The following is a 21,225-nucleotide window of genomic DNA, read 5'->3' on the forward strand; positions in this document are numbered from 1 at the left end:
TTTTATACTTTGAATGGTTTTAATTTTTGTGAACCGCCCAGAGAGCTCCGGCTATTGGGTGGTATAGAAATGCAATAAATAAAGAAATAATAAATTATGTAATGATCTCCCCGATGAGGCTCGCCTGGCGCCAACATTGTTATCTTTTGGGCACCTTTTCTCTTCTCCCGGGCATTTAACAGCATTTAACAAAATATGCTGAGTTTGTTTGTTTTTTAATGGACCCCAGAACTGTTGTTGTTTAAATGGATACTGTTGTTTTATACTGTTGTTTTTATATTTTTGATAGTTTTAAATGTTGTATAGTTTTTAATGTTCACTGTTTTTAATTTTTGTAAACTGCCCAGAGAGTTTTGGTTATGGGGCAATATATAAATTTAATAAATAAACAAATAAAATATTGAGGGGTCACTGGTAATGTTAGCAGTCAGGAAAACCCCCACACAAACTAATGCGTCTTTAGCAATCAGCAGAAGCACTCTCTGCTAGGAGACTGCCTGATCTCAGTAAGGAGATGTCACACATGATGGGCACCACAATGGAGGACACCCCCCCATTGTTCTGCACCATGACCAAATGAACCTCAGGAGCCAGGGTATGGCAAGCAAGGCCTCCCCCTCAGAACATAAGACGCTGATACGACATTCCTTCTAGGTTTCTGGGTCAGACTCACTGTGCAACAAGTAGCATATGCATGTCTGCGTAAAAATTACTGTGACTTTCCACTTCCTGGTTTGATGTTGTGTAACAGCTGTAGACATAAGACATGGTGTAACTATTGGTTTTGTTGTTTTTTGTTTGTTGGCTACCTTGGGCACTATAAATGGAAGTATTTATACTTCCATTTCTAATAATGGACTCTCTAGAAAGGCAACAGTGTAGTTGAATCATAGAATAGCAGAGTTGGAAGGGGCCTACAAGGCCATCGAGTCCAACCCCCTGCTCTATGCAGGAACTTGCCACTTCCAACGTAGCAACTCTGTTTTAAGGATTAGCCTTATTTACTGCTTTATTTCCAGTTTCTTTCTAGTTTGCAGCTCCCATCCTAACTACTTTTCTTCATCTAGGTGCTCCTGTGTTCTGTTTTTCAGGAAACTATGTGCTCAACTACCTTGCTACCAGGCCCAAGCTGGCAACATTTGTTACACAAGCACTAATTCAGCTCTATGCCAGGATCACAAAGCTGGGCTGGTTTGACTGTCAGAAGGATGAATATGTTTTCAGAAATGTCATCACTGACATCACAAGGTTTTTACAGGTTGGCCCTCCTCACTTCCTTCCCTTCCCATTTTGCTTATGTAATGGTTTCACCAAGAGGATTCTTGTAATGCCCTTAGTAAGAGGCTGGTCTTCCTCATCCATTTTCCATTATTGCTACGTTGCATCTCAGCACCAAAGGATATGACAGCAGCAGATCCAAGTGTTTAAACTCTGATCTACCCTAGTCACATAAGGGGAACATAAGGGTGGCCCTGCTGAATCAGACCAAGGCATCCTATTTCCCACAGTCGCCAACCAGATGCTCTCGTGAAGCCCACAAGGTAGATAGAGGAGCAGTTGCCCTTTCCTGCTTCTGAACCTGGAGGTGGCATATAGCATTCTTGACCACTAGCCTTTGATAATCTTGTCCTCCATCGATCATAGAGTTACAGCTACAGAATCCTTGAACAGATGGCTGCCCAGCCTTTGCTTAAATATGTCCAATGAAGGAGATCCTACTAACTCCCAAGGCACTCAGTTCCACTGTCAAATAGTTCTTGCTGTTAGAAAGGTTCTCCTGATGTTTAGCTGAAATCTCCTTCCCTGAAACTTCCACCCTGGGTTCTCGTCCTGCTGTCTGGGGCCCTGGAGAACCATTCTGCTCCCTCTTCTGCATGACAGCTTTTTAGATATTAAACTTCTTTTAGAAAAAATTTGACTCATCTCCCTTTAAAGCCGACTAAGGACACAATTGTATGTATCTTTAGACAGAAAAGGCCTTACAATTCCCAGGGGAATGTTGGGAGTTAATGGCTTTTTCCTGTCCAAACATGTATAGGATTGCACCCTAAGCTAGTGATTTCAATGGATTTCAAAGCAGGAGACAACATTTTTAAAATGTCACATGATTTTAAAACCGACAATGAAAACAAATAATTCAATAATGGAAATGGCAGAATAAAACATCGTAATAATCAGCTTCCAAAGGGGGGGAAGCATTTGAGTTTGTCTCTTCGAAGATAATGGGGAAGCAGGCAGACAAGCGTCCTGTAGGAGGACATTACAAAGCCCCGGGCTTGCTGCACCCAAGGCCTTGCGTCTTCTGAAGGTCAGCCTAGCTTGCACTTCCGATGGAGACTTCTGTTTGGCCTCATCACTAGATCTTTTTTTTTATTTTTATTTTATTAAATTTTATTGAACTTAAACATACATCAATACAAAACAAATAAAAACGTACATAAAATTGAATTACCTTATAATATTTCTAATTTAATATTTTAACATCATCATATAACATAAGTGCACCCCCACCCCCACCCCACCCCACCCCGGGATCATTCCTGTTTCCAGAATCTCATTGTTTCTTCTGGAGGTGGTTTTCCACTCCCCTTAGAAAAGACATATTCTAGGAACTGTTTCCAAATTCCCTCAAATTCATTCGTTTTTGTTATCCCTCTTCTTGCTTTTACATTACATGTCAATTTATCATTAATAGCAGTATCCCAAATCTCTTTATACCAATCTTCAACATGATAATCTCCTTGAACCTTCCAGTTCCTAGATATGATTAACCAATTTGTTATCAATTCTTTTGTTTCTTTATTACAATTTAATTCTCCATATAATGATAACAATGCTACTGTAGGTATCTCTTCAATCTCCATTCCAACAATTTCTTTAATCTCTTTAAACGCCATTTTCCACAATTTTTGAACAAATTCACATTCCCACCACATATGTAAATACGTTCCTTTTTTTTTGACATCCTCTCCAACAATTTGCTGAGTGCAGCTTGTTTATTTTATATAATCTCACCGGGGTTAGATACCACCTCCATAAAATCTTGTAATAGTTCTCTTTTATCCTCACTGACATACTTCTCAACACTCTTTGTCTCCATATTCCCTCCCAACTCTGTTGCCCTATTTGTACCTTCAAATCAGTTTCCTACACCATCTTACCCATATTTTCTGTCTCCCCCTTCCCAACCAATATTCTATATATTTCACTCGTTAAACCTTTTATCATTTTATTTTCTCCTTTCTCAGTTTTTTCTTTTTATAATCATCTCCTCAAATTTCGTTATTTCTCTACACTCTCTATTGTCCTTGAACCGCCCAGAGAGCTTCGGCTATTGGGCGGTAAAAAAATGTAATAAATAAATAAATAAATAAATAAATAAATAAAACCATTTCTTCGTCCATTGTTCTAATTGATAGTAATTTAGCCATGTTAAATTCTTCTCCTTTAATACCTCTTCTAATTCTTCTCAAGTGTTCATCCTCCTTAACCAATTTTTTAGCTTCATTATATTCCTCTCTCTTAAAATTTTCCCCAACTTATCTTTTAAATTTCCTGGAAAATTTCCTAACATTATCACTGGTGTTATTGGGGAAATACTTGGAAGTAAATCCTTTCTATATACCCGCCATATTTCCCAGTGATTTTTTAAGAGGGGGTTCTCTATTTCTTCCCCCATTTTTTATTATATTCTCTAAAAAATATATTTTCCAATTTCCATTCTTTGTCCATTCCTTTTCTATCCTCCAACCAACTTAAGTCTCCTACTCTTATCATACTTTCTACTATGTGTCTTAGCCTATTAGCTACGTAATATAATTTTATACTTGGGAGTCCTAACCCTCCTTTTTTTTGTGCTGAATACCACCTTTTTTTACTTATTCTAGCTTTCCTATTCCCATTACAATAATTATTTAAAATATTTTGCCAACTTTTTATCTCTTTTTCAGATATTCTTATTGGTAACATTCTAAATACAAAATTTACCTTTGGTAATATCTTCATTTTTACTAAAGCTATTCTTCCAAACCAAGATAAATTTAATCCTTTATATTTTTCTAATTTATCTATAACTTCTTTTTTCAAATTATTTAAATTCTCCTTTTCTAAATCCTCTAAATTTTTTGTAATTTTAATTCCCAAATATTTAATCATTTCTTTAATTCTCATATTCTTCTCTTTACTTTCCCAATCTTTCCCTTCCTTTTTACTATAATTAAGTAGCATCATTTCTGATTTTGTCCAATTTATTCTCAATCCCGTAACTTCTTCAAACTCACTCAGATGATACTTTATTCTTTCCATTTTCTCTAATGGATTCTTAATTGTCAACAGTGTATCATCTGCGAACATATTTATTTTTATTTTTTTATTGCATCCTACTCCCTTGATATTATCATCATCTCTTATCACGTTTGCCAGTAGTTCTATAACCAATACAAATAGGACCGATGAGAGCGGGCATCCTTGTCTAGTTCCTCGGGCCAGTTATATCTTTTCTGTAACTCCATCGTTTATCACAACTGATGCTGTGTTTTGTGAATACAATTGTTCAATTAGACCTTTAAACCTATCTCCGAATCCCATTTTTTCTATTATCCTCTTTAGTGCTTGCCAGCTCACACAATCAAACGCCTTAAATATATCCTATGCTATTATTCCTGCTTTTATCTTTGTCTTTTTTACCTCCTGTACCGTATTTAAAACTCTTCCAACTAAGAGTTTGTCTACCCGCCACAAAACCACACTGATCCTCCCCAATATTTGTTGTTTATTCGTTAAGTCGCTTCCGACTCTTCGTGACTTCATGGACAGTATTCATCTGCCTTGCCATTATAGCTGAAAAAAAATTTGCATCCTGATTTATTAAAGAAATAGGTCTATAGGAATCTGGGACTGTTAAGTCCTTTTCCGGCTTTGGAATTAATATAATTAATTATTGTTCCCACGATGGTGGTATCTTATCTCCTTCTATTATTCCATTATACAATTTCAATAATTTTAGTACTAACATTTTTTAAAATGTTTTATAATACTCAGATCCCAACCCATCTAACTCGGGAGATTTACCCCTTTCAATTTCTCAATAGCTTCCTCTATTTCACTTTATATACCCTTTTCCATTAAATCTTTATCCTCTCCTGTTAGACCCTTCTTTATATATTTATCTATATATATCTCCATCTTCATCTTCAGTGTGTCCTTTTTTATATATAATCCTTGATAAAATTCCTGAAATATCTTTATTTTCCCTTTCATAATACTACATGATTTTCCTAATTTATCTTTCACCATCCTTATCAAATTCTTTAACTTTTCCTTTTGCATGAGCCTCGCTAGCACCTTTGAATTTTTATTATTATTCTCAAAATACTCTCTTTTCATATAAATCAAATTCTTCTGTACTTCTTCTAAATTCTTATTTTCTAATTCTTTTTTGCTTGTAATTCTATCAGGGTTTGTTTATTTCTGCTTTGCAAATACTCCTTTTCCAGCTTCTTAATTCCTTCCTCTAAATTTTTCTGTATTTCCTCTTGTTGCCTCCTTATATTACACATTTCTCTAATACAGACCCCTCTAACCACAGCCTTCATTGTGTCCCGCAAAACTGATGGTGAGCATCCCCCCTTTTCATTAATTTCCCATATTTCCGACATTTCTTTCTGCATTTTTTCTACAACCTTATCATATTTTAAGATCCTAGTATTTAACTTCCATCTATTCGCTTCCCTATAATCTCTTTTTACTTTAAAATCAAGACTTACCAGTTCATGGTCAGTTATTTTAATTACCCCTAATCTTGTATTACACACTTTTGTTGCTAGATCCTTTGAGACAAAAATATAATCTATCCTAGAAAAAGTTTTATGAATTGGAGAATAATAAGTGTAACCAGGCTCCCCCATTCTAGTTAATCGCCATCCATCAATATAATCTTTTTCTTTTATCATTTTATTTAAAATTGTAATATTATTTCTTATTTCAAACCCAGTAGGGTTGGACCTGTCTACCCTGTTGTCCATAACCGTATTAAAATCTCCAGCTAAGATGACTACATCATCACTAGATCTTAAGGAGACACTCCCTGAGATACTTGGGGCCCAAACTGTGTAGGGCTTCTAAGGCCAGAAACAAATTGGCAGCCAGAGTGCCTCATGCTGGCATATTAATTAAGTCAAGCCCAGATCTCACCTAATAGGGAAAAGGACAGTTATGGAAAGAACACTCCTGAATTGGGGGCGGGACTAAAGTCCTGAAGGGATTTATTGCCTGCAAAGGTGTAGCCATAGACCGAACCGATGGCTTTGTAGGCCTCCAGTGCAAGGCTATTTAATTGGTGCATGATGCGGAAAGCTTATAGGTCTGGATTCCAACCTCTCCCTGTAGGCGTACATGCTTATTGGTTGCTGGGAGACACGTCAGACCTAACTTCATTGTATTCATTTTAAAATATTTTTATCCTGCCTGTTGAGGTGATTCATCATAAGTTAAAACTTTAAAACACAGTAAAAGAGAGTACGTAAACATCTGAGAAACAAAAACAATTAATGGTTGTTTTTATTTCTACCAAAGGAGCTTTTATTTATTTATTTATTGTATTTTTATATTGCCCAATAGCCAAAGCTCTCTGGGTGGTTTACAAAAATTAAAACCATGTAAACCATTCAAAATATAAAAAAAAAACAGTATAAAAGCACAGTATAACATACAATATAAATGCACAGCCAGGATAAAATCGAGCAGCAATGCAGAATTTAATACAGATTTAAAATACAGATTTAAAACAGCAAAGTTAAAATCAAGTTAATAGGCTGTTAAAATGTTGAGAAAATAAAAAGGCATCTAAAAGAGTATAGTGTAGATGCCAGGCGAACCTCTTTAGGGAGCTCATTCCACAGCTGGGGTGCCACAGCAGAGAAGGCCCTCCTCCTGGTAGCCACCTGACACAACGGAAGTGTCTTTTGGCAGGTGCTCATGGAGAAGGACCCCTGAGGATAACCTTGGGGTCCAGCCAGGTACATACGGGAGGAGGCGTTCCTTCAGATAGCCTGGCCCCAAGCTGTTTAGGACTTTGAATATTAATAACAGCACTTTGAATCGGGCCCAGACCTGGACTGGCAGCCAATGAAGCTGGAAAAGGACTAGCGTGATGTGGTCTCGTTGGCCAGTCCCTGTTAGTAAACGGGCTGCCCTGTTTTGTACCAGCTGATGTTTCCAGACCATTTTCAAAGGCAGCCCCACATATAACGCATTGCAGTGATCCAGACCAGAAGTTATCAGAGCATGGATAACTGTAGCTAGGCCATCTCTGTCCACATAAGGGCGCCGTTGCTATATCACCCTAAGCTGATAAAAGGCTTTTCTGCTTCTGTGGTGTGATGCCGCTATGCCTCCTCACCACTCCCTTTAAAAATCAAGCTGTCTCTTCCCATTCCTTCTCCAGGACAGTGTAGAGCACTGCATCATAGGAGTGACAATCCTGTCTCAGCTAACAAACGAAATTAATCAAGTAAGTGCTACAGCCTTCCTCAGTGAAGCCATTATGAACTTTTGTCTCTCACTTTGATGTGTGTCTGTGCACTGATTTTTGTCTGTGCAGCATGTGTTTTGGTGGTAAGAAATTGGCCCTCATTCTGGAGTTCAGTGAGCTTTCTTTTGTACCTCTCCCCTTTCCAGACACTCAAAGGGCTGCAATTTTTGTATTAAGGGACTGAAGCAGCAATGATCTAGAGAGAGTTGTCACAACCAAGGCCTCACCACTCCTTCAGTATATATGGGGAGTGGGGGAGGGAAGTATCACTACCGAATCACAAGAAATCATTGCGTTCCTGCAGCTGCTGCTTTGGCCATTTTTTTTTTAGTAACTCAACTTAACTTTCATCCAGCTTAGTTATGATGAAGAGTTCTGTGAAAACTCAAAAGCATGCAAACCCCACAGCAATATTACTACTGTATCAAGAGTGATGAGGCATTCGGTAGTCTTAGCCTTCTGAGGTGACACCTGTGGGACTACATTTGGAGTAGGGCTAAGTAACTTGCTCGCCATAGGGAGTGAACCAGTGTCACTATCAGTGGTTTATATTTAGCATCTTTGCACGATCTGCAGTGGATGCTGCTATTAGAACAGAACAGAACAGAATAGAATAGAATAGAATATCTCCCTCTGGATCGAGGCGGGGAACACCTTTAAATAGAAAATCACAAAAAAATGCTTAAAACTGGTTAAAAACATAAAACTGATACAATATTAAAATAACAGTTGGACATGTTAAAAAACATCTGCGTAGGCCTGCCAGAAGAGATCAGTCTTTATGGCTTTCTTAAACTGTTTACCCTACCCTGTGCCTGTCTGCTTTCTCTTCCCCTCCTTATTGTTTTATTATGGTTTTATTAGAATGTAAGCCTATGTGGCAGGGTCTCGCTATTTACTGTTTTACTCTGTACAGCACCATGTACATTGATGGTGCTATATAAATAAATAAATAAATAAATAAATAAATAATAAAGACTATTAAGTTGGTGAACCTCTCCTGGCAGGCCATTCCACAGTCTGGGAGCGGCAGGAAAGAAGGTTCTCTGGGTAACAGTTGTCAGTCTAGTTTTGGCTAACTAGTAAATTTTTCCCAGATCTAAGTGTGTGAGGCAGATTGTACGGGAGAAGGCGATCCCATAGGTAACTTGGACCCAAATCATGTAGGGCTTTAAAGGTAATATAACCAACACTTTGTATTTTGCCCGGAAACTAATTGGCAGCCAGTGAAATGATTATAAAGCTGGTGTAATATTGTCACCCCTAGATGTACCGTTGACCAACCTGGCTGCCATATTTTGAACTACTTGAAGTTTCTGGACTAGGTACAAAGGTAGCCCTGTGTACAGCGCATTGCAGAAGTCAAGCTTTGAGGTTACCACCACGTGCTCTACCGTTTTTAGATCTTCCGACTCTAGGAAGGGGCACAGCTGGTGTATCAGCCGAAGCTGGTAGTAGACACTCCTGGCCATCGCATCTATCTGGGCTGTCATTTGGAGTGACGGATCCAGAAGCACCCCCAAGCTGCAAAGTCTTTCAGGGGGAGTGTAGCCCCATCCAGAACTGGCTGACATGCCTCCATGTTAGGGCCTTTGACAGTAAGCACCTCCATCTTGTCTGGATTCAGTTTCAGTTTGTTTTTCCTAATCCAGCCCATTATTGCCTTCAAGCATTCATTCAGAAGAGACATGCTGTCCTTAGCTGACGCTGTTGTTGAAGGCATAGCGAAATATATTTGGGTCTCATCAGCATACACCCCACCACATGCCTCTGGATCATCTCTCCCAGCGGTTTCATGTAGATGTTAAACAGCATTAGGTATAGAATGGCGCCTTGTGGTACACCATACAACAGCTCCTTTGAGGAGCCCCTATCCCCAAGCACCACCATCTGGAACCTACCCAAGAAGCACATTGCGCGCAATTCCCAATCTCCTCAGGTGTTCCAGAAGGATACCATGGTCAATGGTATCAAAAGCCGCTTAGACGTCCAAAAGTACCAGCAGGGACACACTCCCCCTGTCAGTACTCCTACGAAGATCATCCACTAAAGCAACCATAGTCATCTCAACTCCGTATCCTGCTGTAAAGCTGGTTTGAAATGGGTCTAGAAAATCTGTATCATCTTGCCCAAAACCGGAAGATTTGATACTGGTCTGTAATTATTAAGGTCCAGGGAGGGCTTTTTTTAGAAGCGGCCATATCACCACTTCTTTCAAACATGGTGGGAAACTCCCCTCCCTGAGAGATGCGTTAATAAAATGTTGTAGTTGTTGGCTAACTGCATCTCCTCCCTGGGTGACCAGCCAAGAAGGACAGGGATCGAGAGGGCAAGTTGTTCTCCTCACTCATCCAAGCAGCTTGTCCATGTACTTGGTACTCCCCAACTGAAACTGATCCAGTGTAATTCTACTCTCAGAGTTGCTGGACACTCCATTGTCAGCTTCTGCTATAATGACGGCATCTGAGTTGGCTCTTATCCAAGAGATTTTATCGGCGAAATTATTGTTAAAGGCGTCACAGCGAACTACCAAAGGCTCTAAGATCGGGTTCAGGGGGGAAGGTGTCTGAGTTAGACCCCTCTCCACCCTGAACAGATCTGCTGGATGTGAATTTGCAGACGCAATGCTCACAGAGAAGAAAGCTTTCTTCGCTGCACGTATTGCCACCCCATAGGAACGAAGATGTTCTCTATGTCATGTCTTGTTGGATATAAGTCGAGTTTTCCACCATCAGCGCTCCAGTCGTCATCCTTCCTGCTTCAACACCCTGAGATCTTCTGTATACCAAGATGGAAGGGTATTTCAAAAGCTGTGGCTGAAGAAAGCAGCGTTAAACAAGAAAGCGTTGATACTCAAATAGGAGCTGCACAAGAGCATGTTCTTGAGGAGGCCATCTGTCTGGGTTGTGCCCCTTGTTCATTAGTATGTGTTGGGATAGTGCATTTTGGATTTTCTGTACTTAAATAATTTTAGATTTTGAGTAGATACCAAAATTTGTTTGTTTATTTTATTTATTTGTACCCAGCCTTTCTACCCAAAAAATGGTACTCAAGGCAGTCTTGGGCCAGTATTGGTGAGACCATATTCGTATCTGCTACCAGTCTTCTTAAAAATCCATTTCTCTTGCAGTTTCTGAGTAACACCATGCTTCAGTTCCTGCATGCTACTTGCCTACCTTCTATTTCTAGAGTGCCGTACAAGGGTTGCCTACCTTAGAACACTGGGCTATTGTTTTGTGTTGCAGCACACGTATCATTTATCGTTCTGTTCAAACAAGAACTCAAAACAAATGTGGTAGGGCCAGTTTAGTCGCTATCGGTAGCTGCGTTCCAAGCGGGGGGGGGGGAGGATTGCTTGACCCTATTGATAGGCAGGCAGTGGATGACTCACCCTGCACCCTAGGCAAAGATAGCCGGCCCGTGGCAGATCTGCCCACACTAGAGCAGAAGAATTTGGGCATTGCCAGAATACTTGCTCACGCAGCCAGTTTTGCTTGGCAGTACAAGCAGACAGTAAAAGTTTCAACAGCTTTCTAGATTAGTGTTCTAGGTAGTTAGCATGTTTTATTAGCAGTTAAAGAAAACGTTAACAGCAGTAAGAAGACCACTTTCCTAGAGTAATGTATTTGGAGAGCATCATCTTGGTTTAACTCACCATCAGAAAGCAGCATGTGGGATGCTCTACTGTTCCCTTATTGACATGGTCCCTTTGACTTCTTGCATTTGTTGGCTTAACATGCACTTGAGTTCTAATGTTAATCTCTCCCTCTTCCCCCCCTCCCACCCCCTTCCAGGCAGACACTACACACCCTCTGACCAAGCACAGGAAAATAGCCTCTTCATTCCGAGATTCATCTTTGTTTGATATTTTCACACTCTCATGCAATTTACTGAAACAGGTAAGAAGGACATGAGAACAGCTCCCAGAACTTTGGGCAAATATTTCTGTACTTAATTCCATGGAAATAAAACGGCAGTCTTCTGGATAAGGAGAGATCACGATAGATTTAGGGCCTTGAAGCACTCTCTCTGCAGCCTATGCGTAACAGTGTTTAATTAGTTATGTTGTATTGGTGGAAAAAAAAAAACTGAAAGGGAACCACAGAAACAGCAAAGAGATGGGGCCCAGAAGGGCTACTAGACCTTGTTTGCCTTTCATTGGGCTCCTGTGTGATTGGTTTGGGGCAGTCATGAGGAAGCTAGGGTACCCATACATCTGTGCCACCCTGCTTGGTCTTCCCAGCACATCCCAGTAAAACTGAGTTCCAGCTATACTCCTTAGGAAAATAGCTGCTGCCACAACATTGAAATTGAAGTTTACTAGGCGAGGAGTGAGGCATTAGGATGTTTTTGGTAGGGGAGCCTTGCAATGTCATGTCACCTTACCCCACTGGAGTCCTTTTGCTTCCGTGCTCCACTGATGTCTTGGTGCCTTTGTGGCATTTTCTTCTTCTTTTTGGTAGGCTTCAGGAAAAAACCTGAACTTGAATGATGAAAGCCAACATGGCCTCCTCATGCAGCTCCTCAAGCTCACACACAATTGCCTGAACTTTGACTTCATTGGTACATCAACGGATGAGTCTTCTGACGATCTCTGCACTGTACAGATCCCAACCAGCTGGAGATCAGGTCCGATCCCTGTCCTGTCCTAGCTTTTAGGCTTGGTAAATAAACTGTTTCCGGGGACCGGCCTTGCAGTTCTCTCAGATGTGAGAGTTTATCTTTCAGCTAGGATGAGCCACTACCAGGGATTGGGGGGGATACATTGCCCCCACCCCACCCAGAACCCCATGGAGGCTGTGCCCCTCCCTCCCTGCTGCTGGAAGTTGCACTAGAACCCATTGATTCTGCTGGTGACTGGCAGTGGGGGGGGGCACACAAATGTCCCTGGCGATCTGCATGCTGCCCACAGAGACTTTTCCAAGAGAATGTGAAGTGATTTGGATGCTCTGTGTTTATAGAAACGTAACGTCCGGCTTTGCGCTATCATTGCTGCCCGCTGTGGCTGGGTTATGGTGTATGCTAATGGCCATTTTGAATATTCAGTCCCCGGTGGCATGTTGCCGTGGTTTGCTGTGTTGTCTGAACTGAGGCAGCAGGAGTTGTTGGATGGCGTTTCACCAACAATATTCAAAATGGCATCTGGCACACAACAACATAACCGGTATAGCCAGGCTAGAATGTTTCAGCTGTTGCTCATTCCAGGCCAGATAAGAGATTATTCCCCAGAAACAGCATCAAACAGAATTGTTGCTCCCACATTATTATTACATTTATATCCTGCTTTCCCCCCTCCCCTGCAAGGAAAACAAGGCAACTTACATGGTCCTCCTCTTCTCTGTTTTTATCCTCACAACAACCCTGTGAGGTAGGTTAGGCTGAGAGTCAGCCCAGAGTTGCCCAGGGAGCTTCATGGCTGAGTGGGGATCAGAACCCAGATCTCCCGAGTCTCAGCCAAATACTCCAAACACTGCACCACACTGGCTCTCATTAAGCAACAGATGCTTAATATTAAACCCTTTCTATAGTATCTGTATTGAATTCTGAAAGCTGTTTGCCCATATCGTCAGGCAACTGTAAAAACTAGAAACTTTTACATTGTACTTCCTTAAAACACATAATAATAGTTAACATTAAACACTAGTTTCCTACACTTGGGGCATAGCTAGACAGGGCGATATCCCGGGGATCGCCCAGGATCGTCCCTGTGCCGTCCAGATGATGCACAAGGCATCCCAGGAGCAGGGACGGATGATCTCTCCCTTTCCCTGGGATATCGCCCTACCCTTCTGATGATCCCGAGAGCGCAGAACGTGTGGCCGGGCATCGCGGTTTGTTCTGGCTCCTCGTGAGTAACCGTGAGGAGCCGGGCACGGGGCACAGAGCTCCTGCCCATAGAGGGTGGGTGGGGTGGGGTGGGGGTGGGCAAGGATTTTTTTTAAAAAAGAAACACCACCAGTTTGTGCATGTGCACTCATTGTTGTTTTTAAAATGGTGGCCATGATGTCGTGCGCCATGTGTAGACCAGGGCAATGATCTCACGATCATAAAATCGCAAGATCGTCGCCGTACAACCCCCTCATCTAGCCATGGCCTAGGAGAGCAATCCTATGACCCTAGACAGTGTCTACGGAGCCACAGGATAGTTCAGATTCCTGGGTCTGAGCTCTGGGTCAGCACTTTGACCTCGGACCCAGGAGTGCAAGCTCCCCTCTCTCTTGCAGCCAGCACGGGGAGAACCATACTGGCTACTCCTCCAGGTTGCAAAAGTGACCTTGGAGGGAAGGTAAAGGGAATATTCCCATGGGCAGGGAGGGGTCTAGGGAAGGCCGGCTTACGAGGAATCCTCCCTCCTTCCCAGCCTTCTTCCATTCCACTCCCTGACGGCTCAGCCAGATGGGCGAAAAAGCCCGTCTAGCTGAAGTGTGGAGGATGAAGATTGCCTTTGCTGCACCTCCCGCTCTCTGTTGGATGGCCATGAGCCTCCAAAACCGGAGGCTTATGGCCATCCCCATAGGATTGCGCCCTATGTGCACCTCTGGTGGATCTGTCCTGTGAGCTTTGGGTAGATAGAGGGCTAGAGAAAGAGGCAGTTTATAAAAAGGGTTTTCTGTAGTGGGCAAATTAGTGGGGGTAGGGAGCATCATGGGGAGGTGTTGGAGACCGTGAAGAAAATTTCTTAAACTAAAGCAAAAGTCAAGGCAAATCGAGAGATGCCTTAGCAGCAGGGATACTGAAGGAGTATTAACTCTTACTTTTTTTTTCAGGTGTCAGGTTAAATATATACTTCAGCTAAAATCCATGCATTTGATGTTTTGTAGAGATGGATGGAGGGTCAAAATAAACTAGCATCTTCAAGCCATGATACAGCTGGGCAGGGGGCCATGTGGATTGGGGCCATGGCGCTCCAAAGCCATGGGGGTGGGGGATAGTTGCTTTTAAGGCTTAAAAGGGGTCATCATGTGCTTGTTTGGCCCTCAGAGTAATAAAAGACAAGGAGTCACATTCCTTGCTTGTGTACTGCTCTGTACAGATCAGAGTTTCGAGCCAGAGGTGGTCGTAAGTGGTGTCCTGTGTCCTGCTTGTCAGCATGTTCTTTGTATCGTGGCGGTTCAGGCAGCCACAGTAATGTGGTGTTTGTGTCTCTTTCAGCATTTCTAGATTCCTCAACCTTACAGCTGTTTTTTGACCTCTACCATTCCATTCCTCCTACATTTTCACCTCTGGTAAGTGTGGAATTTCTGGCTATTGGAGCTGGATATTCAGGAAGCTCCGTGGATAGGTTTGGGCGCCATATGGGAGGCCGTGAAGATCCACCCGCCTCTTATCATAAGAAGGGTGACTTGCTTGTTTCCATTGTCTTTCCACAAGCTTTGCTAACGCAGTCTTGTATGCCCCACATGCATTTCTTTCTCACTGACTATCTCATCCTAGAAACTCATGGTTCTCCATTCTATTCCCCCTGCTTCCTTTAGGTCTTATCATGTCTAGTGCAAATCGCTTCTGTCCGCCGATCCCTGTTTAACAATGCAGAAAGAGCAAAGTTCCTGTCTCATCTCGTTGATGGAGTCAAGCGAATACTGGAAAACCCCCAGGTGAGTCTGTCAAAACTTTGGATGGGAACAGGCCCATGTGTCCATTGCCACAAAGTGTATCTGGAAACAGCAGCGGGGGGTGGGGGCACTGAAACTCACTCTTGGGTATGTGAGTCCAGCAAAACACAGAAAATATGGGAGAGCAGTTAAAAGGCCCACGGAGCCAAGTACCAAATGGAAACTTTGAATGTCCAAAGGTTACAAGGGTGTAGTCAAGTCCATTTTTACTGTATTTATTTATTTATTTTATATACCGCCCCATAGCCGAAGCTCTCTGGGCGGTTTACAAAATTGAAAAACAATGAACATTAAAAAGTATACAAAATTTTAAACCATCAAAAATATAAAAACAACAGTATAAAACAGTATCCATTTTAAACAACAACAGTCATAGAATAGCAGAGCTGGAAGGGGCCTACAAGGCCATCGAGTCCAACCCCCTGCTCAATGCAGGAATCCACCCTAAAGCATCCCTGACAGAGGGTCGTCCAGCTGCCTCTTGAAGGCCTCTAGTGTGGGAGAGGCCACAACCTCCTTAGGTCATTGGTTCCGTTGTCATACTGCTCTAACAGTTCTGGGGTCCATTAAAAAAAAAACACTTCTTTTGGGGGATGAGCTACTCTGATAGAATTCATCAGCATCATAAAATTCACCTTCACTGCTAGAATAGGAAAAGTCTGGAACTGTATTTGGAGAAAGATTGGCATGGCTCGGGGAAGTTAAACTGCTGCTAGGTGCTGACTGGCCACTTCCGGTACTATTTGGTGTTGGAGTCTGATTTCCAAGTAATGCTACAACAGGTCCAACAGGCAAGGATGAAGGTCGTTGTTCTGATTTGCAAAGCTGAGCTGGTTCTGGAGGTAAGACAGTCTGGGTAGGCATTGTGCTGATCACAGAAGATTCCAACAGACTAGGTTGATCTATTGCATCAACAGGATTCATAGTGCTTATACGTCCATCTGCGTGCTTCTCCTCATTACTTTGGTCTTTAGCAATCTTCAGCAACGCAATGCATTATTGATTCAACCATGTTACTGGTTGTTTCTTTGAGGTTTTCAATCTTTTTTCTCTGTTCATCATCTTTGCAGTTTTGAAGCTTTTCATCAAAGAACTTTAATTGGTCTATTAAAACCTATAACCATAGTTTTGTACAATCCTGGTACAATGGCAACTAAAGAAAAACAATCACAGAGAGAGAGAAAAGAAGTTGAACAGGCCACTCAAATCAATTCACTTGTTTCTTTCTCAGAGCTTGTCAGACCCAAACAACTACCACGAGTTTTGCCGGCTTCTAGCTCGGCTAAAAAGCAATTACCAGCTGGGGGAGCTGGTGAAAGTGGAAAACTACCCGGAAGTCATCCGCCTCATTGCCAACTTCACCGTGACCAGTTTGCAGGTGGGAGGCTGCATTGTTTGGGATCCTTTGCTACACAGGAGGGGGAGAAATGGCAGCATGGTAGCAGCACCCATGAGCCTGCAACCCTTGACCTAATTGTGTTGGAACTGAGTGTGGTTGGAGGTTGCACTTGCATCTCTGAGCAGCAATTCTGGTCACTCAAGGTTCCTGTGGGTGTGCAACCTAAAGTAACATGTACCCAATCAACACACATCATGCAGAATTGTGTTGGAGTGTTCCATTGTAACAGCAGAAAACACTTTTAACTTGGGTTCAGACAAGAGTGAGGCTTAGAGCCACTTCTGTTAGGATCATTATTTTGGAAGAAATCCTTTTGTTATGTGGCCAGCATTCATGAGCCCTCAAGAAGAATTGCACTTCACAAAACGGAGTGAAAATGAAGGAGTTTCATTTTATTATTATTATTATTATTATTTATTTATTTATTTATATAGCACCATCAATGTACATGGTGCTGTACAGATTATACACAGTAAATAGCAAGACCCTGCCGCATAGGCTTACAATCTAATAAAGTTGCAGTAAACAATAAGGAGGGAAAGAGAATGCAAACAGGCACAGGGAAGTGTAAACAGGCACCGGGTAGGGTGAAGCTAACAGTATAGAGTCAGAACAAACTCAATATTTAAAAGCTATAGGGAAAAGAAAAGTTTTTAGCTGAGTTTTAAAAGCTGTGATTGAGTTGGTAGTTCTCAAGTGTTCTGGAAGAGCGTTCCAGGCGTAAGGGGCAGCAGAAGAAAAAGGACAAAGCCGAGTAAGGGAAGTGGAGGTCCTTGGGCAGGCGAGAAGCATGGCATCAGAGGAGCGGAGAGCACGAGCGGGGGAATAGTGTGAGATGAGAGAGGAGAGATAGGCAGGAGATAGACCATGAAAAGCTTTGAAGGTCAACAGGAGAAGTTTATATTGGATTCTGGAGTGAATTGGGAGCCAATGAAGAGATTTCAGAAGTTCTAAAATATATTTGCAGGGGTGGGGGAAAATAAGGAAGATTAAGGCCCAAATTGCTGAGCTTCAGTTTTCCTTTAGAAGCATATAGGTGGCAGAATACGTCTGCCTTGTCTCGCTTAAATGTATTTTGAGGATCACCTGCTCAGTATTTGAACAGTTCCCATTTCATTACGTCCAAATGCTGTGCAAAGACCCACATGGTGGTGCTAGCAAGCATAAAAGTGGTATTCAGCTTCCTTCCTTTCCTTTGTGCAGCACTGGGAATTTGCTCCAAACAGCGTACACTATCTCCTAAGCCTATGGCAACGGCTGGCAGCATCTGTTCCTTACGTCAAAGCTACAGAGCCACACATGCTGGAGACATACACGCCTGAAGTCACCAAAGCTTACATCACCTCCAGACTGGAGTCTGTGCACATCATATTGAGGTAAAGAGGCACCTGAAGTGTGGGAGAAGAACCTTTGTCCTCATGGGCTCTCCAATGGCACCAGGGTTCCTGAGATTTCCTTGCTACTCCTGGGACTCCTGAGGTCCCAGTGAGGAGCCCTTGCTTATCCCACTATTTTCAGCTCTTAACTGTTACCCTCCAGAGCACTCAAGCGGAGATCACACAGTCTGAGGACACAATTCAGGGGAAGATGGCAGGAGACAGAAATGTGCTTTTTTCTCTTTGGGAAGTCATCTCAATCTGTATGCCGTGAGCAGCGTTTTTATCTTTTCTGCCTTCATGTGCAGAGACGGCTTGGAAGATCCACTGGACGACGCAGGTCTGGTGCAGCAGCAGCTGGACCAGCTGTCCACTATTGGGCGTTGTGAATATGAGAAGACTTGTGCTCTCCTGGTGCAGCTGTTTGATCAGGCAGCCCAGTCCTACCAGGAGCTGCTGCAGAGTGCAACTGCCATCCCGGTGGATGTAGCAGTACAGGAAGGTGGGTGCCCAGAAAATTGCAGCAACATAACTCATCTGTCACAGGACAGAAAATTCATGAGTGCCCTTGCATGGGTGCTGCTGCTTCACCCAGCATTAATCTGCTTTAAGACTGTGCTGCACCTTTACACCATTTTGCTGACTTGTCACAGGTATTTGCTGTGAATTTTTGAAGTTGTAATTCTTGCTAAAATAGAGCAATGGAAACAGTAAAGGACTTTTGGACCATAAGGGATTGGAGAAGCTGTGAAGATTCAGCTTTGGAAAAGAAATAGAGGTTGGGGGGTGGGGGGAAAGTCACTATTGGATATTGTTGAAGGTTTTCTGTGGGGGTGGGGATGAATTAAAGGCCTAACTAAATCAGCCATGTAAATGCACTCCTTCTAACTGTAAGAACAGTTCATCAGTGCAACAGCTGGCCTAGGAAACCTGTGGAATCTCATTCCCCTTCCTTTTTTAAAAAAGGAGAGCGGTGGAGAACAGGGACAAGTGGTGATCCGAGGCAATCCTGTCCTCTCCATTAGTTGGACCTTTCCAACATCAAAGGGACGAAGCCTTCAAATCCTTAGCCTTAGCTTTTCAGGGATGCACTTCTGTGGATAAGGACTCTGTGGAAAAGGACTTCTGTGGATAAGGACTCTGGCTTCTTCTGGTTTCAGGGCGTCTGACGTGGCTTGTCTATATCATTGGGGCTGTGATTGGTGGCCGGGTATCATTTGCCAGCACAGATGAGCAGGATGCAATGGATGGCGAACTGGTTTGCCGGTAGGAGCCATCGTGTTTCAAAGCCTCTCATTGGCATTACTGGATGGGCGGTGCCTGGGAGGGTTTTACCGTTAAAGGCAGTCTAAAAATAATTTCAAATTAAATAAATATAGCAGCCCCACCTCTTCTCAATTACCACACACCTTTTCTCTTCATATTGAAAATGCTAGAATCAGGAAGGCAACACGGAAAGTTTTATTGAGCGGTTGGGTGAGTGAATCAGTCACACATTGTTCTGGGCACTACTGCACAAGTCCAAACTGCTGTTCTGGGTACAGAATTCACCATCCTGTGAATCTGTTTTCTTTTCTTTTGTTTTTTTAAATTGGTCCTTGAAAGTATGTGGCCCATGTGGCACATTTTCCAAGAGGAGCTGGAATGACTTGCACAATAGATAACACAGAATAAGCTGGAGATCTGTGTAATTTATGCAAGCTGTAGAATTCAGCTTTTCTTGCACATATTATTTTAATCTAGAGTATATGGTGCCCTGATGATGCTCTTCAAAACTGAACCCAACTTGATAGAGGTTATGGTGTGCTTTATACCACCCTAACCCCTTGCAAGTTTCTCATGACTGCTTATGTATAGTAGGGTTTCATCTTGCCAAATACAAGTTTGTTTATTTATTTAAGAAAATTGTATCCCGCCCTATATCATTAAGATCTGAGGGCAGCGTTGTGCATTCCAAGGTAAAAACATGACCAGGAGACAATTTTCCCTCACATATTTCCTAGCATGATGACCTAGTTCCCACAACACAATGACAGTACATCGACAGCCTTGTTCGTTTCAGAATGGCTTCTTCACCATGGCACCAGCATTATTAGTCAATGACCCACAAGCCACCCTGAAAACCCATGGCTTGTTGTTGTTCAGGGTGGTTTGCTTTCAGAGCGGCTTGTCATGACATGTGAACCTAGCGCAATTTGTTGTTTATTCGTTCAGTCGCTTCCAACTCTTCGTGACTTCATGGACCAGCCCACGCCAGAGCTTTCTGTCGGCTGTCGCCACCCCTAGCTCCCCCAAGGTCAAGTCTGTCACCTCCAGAATATCCTCCATCCATCTTGCCCTTGGTCGGCCCCTCCTCCTTTTGCCTTCCACTTTCCCTAGCATCAGCCTCTTCTCCAGGGTATCCTGTCTTCTCATTATGTGGCCAAAGTACTTCAGTTTTGCCTTTAATACCATTCCCTCAAGTGAGCAGTCTGGCTTTATTCCCTGGAGTATGGACTGGTTTGATCTTCTTGCAGTCCAAGGCACTCTCAGAATTTTCCTCCAACACCACAGTTCAAAAGCATCTATCTTCCTTCGCTCAGCCTTCCTTATGGTCCAGCTCTCGCAGCCATAGGTTACTACGGGGAATACCATTGCTTTAACTATGCGGACCTTTGTTGTCAGTGTGGTGTCTCTGCTCTTAACTATTTTATTAAGATTTGACATTGCTCTCCTCCCAAGAAGTAAACGGCTTCTGATTTCCTGGCTGCAGTCAGCGTCTGCAGTAATCTTTGCGCTCAGAAATACAAAGTTTGTCACTGCCTCCACGTTTTCTCCCTCTATTTGCCAGTTATCAATCAAGCTGGTTGCCATAATCTTGGTTTTTTTGAGGTTTAACTGCAACCCAGCTTTTGCACTTTCTTCTTTCACCTTCGTCATAAGGCTCCTCAGCTCCTCCTCGCTTTCAGCCATCAAAGTGGTGTCATCTGCATATCTGAGATTGTTAATGTTTCTTCCTGCGATTTTAACTCCAGCCTTGGATTCGTCAAGCCCAGCACGTCGCATGATGTGTTCTGCATACAAGTTGAATAGGTAAGGTGAGAGTATACAACCCTGCCGTACTCCTTTCCCAATCTTAAACCAGTCCATTGTTCCATGGTCTGTTCTTACCGTTGCTACTTGTTCGTTATACAGATTCCTCAGGAGGCAACCAAGATGACTTGGTATCCCCATACCACCAAGAACTTGCCACAGTTTGTTATGATCCACACAGTCAAAGGCTTTAGAATAGTCAATAAAACAGAAATAGATGTTTTTCTGGAACTC

The 21,225-nt window shown here is 42.5% G+C and overlaps 1 protein-coding gene across 3 annotated transcripts in view; it reads left to right on the top strand.

Moving 5' to 3' along the window:
- The window catches only part of XPO7 (exportin 7), an 82,548-nt gene that overhangs the window by 36,813 nt on the left and 24,510 nt on the right, over positions 1-21,225 (top strand). For all 3 annotated transcript variants that reach the window (XM_063139263.1, XM_063139264.1, XM_063139266.1), the window contains exons 4-13: positions 1,092-1,258; positions 7,445-7,510; positions 11,326-11,430; positions 11,995-12,160; positions 14,684-14,757; positions 15,007-15,126; positions 16,376-16,522; positions 17,747-17,919; positions 18,228-18,421; positions 19,080-19,185. In XM_063139263.1, the coding sequence (XP_062995333.1) occupies positions 1,092-1,258; positions 7,445-7,510; positions 11,326-11,430; positions 11,995-12,160; positions 14,684-14,757; positions 15,007-15,126; positions 16,376-16,522; positions 17,747-17,919; positions 18,228-18,421; positions 19,080-19,185 (1,318 nt within the window). The remainder of the gene's footprint in view (positions 1-1,091; positions 1,259-7,444; positions 7,511-11,325; positions 11,431-11,994; positions 12,161-14,683; positions 14,758-15,006; positions 15,127-16,375; positions 16,523-17,746; positions 17,920-18,227; positions 18,422-19,079; positions 19,186-21,225) is intronic.

Source organism: Elgaria multicarinata, chromosome 12, assembly GCF_023053635.1.
Source record: "Elgaria multicarinata webbii isolate HBS135686 ecotype San Diego chromosome 12, rElgMul1.1.pri, whole genome shotgun sequence".
Classification (NCBI taxonomy): Eukaryota; Metazoa; Chordata; class Lepidosauria; order Squamata; family Anguidae; genus Elgaria; species Elgaria multicarinata.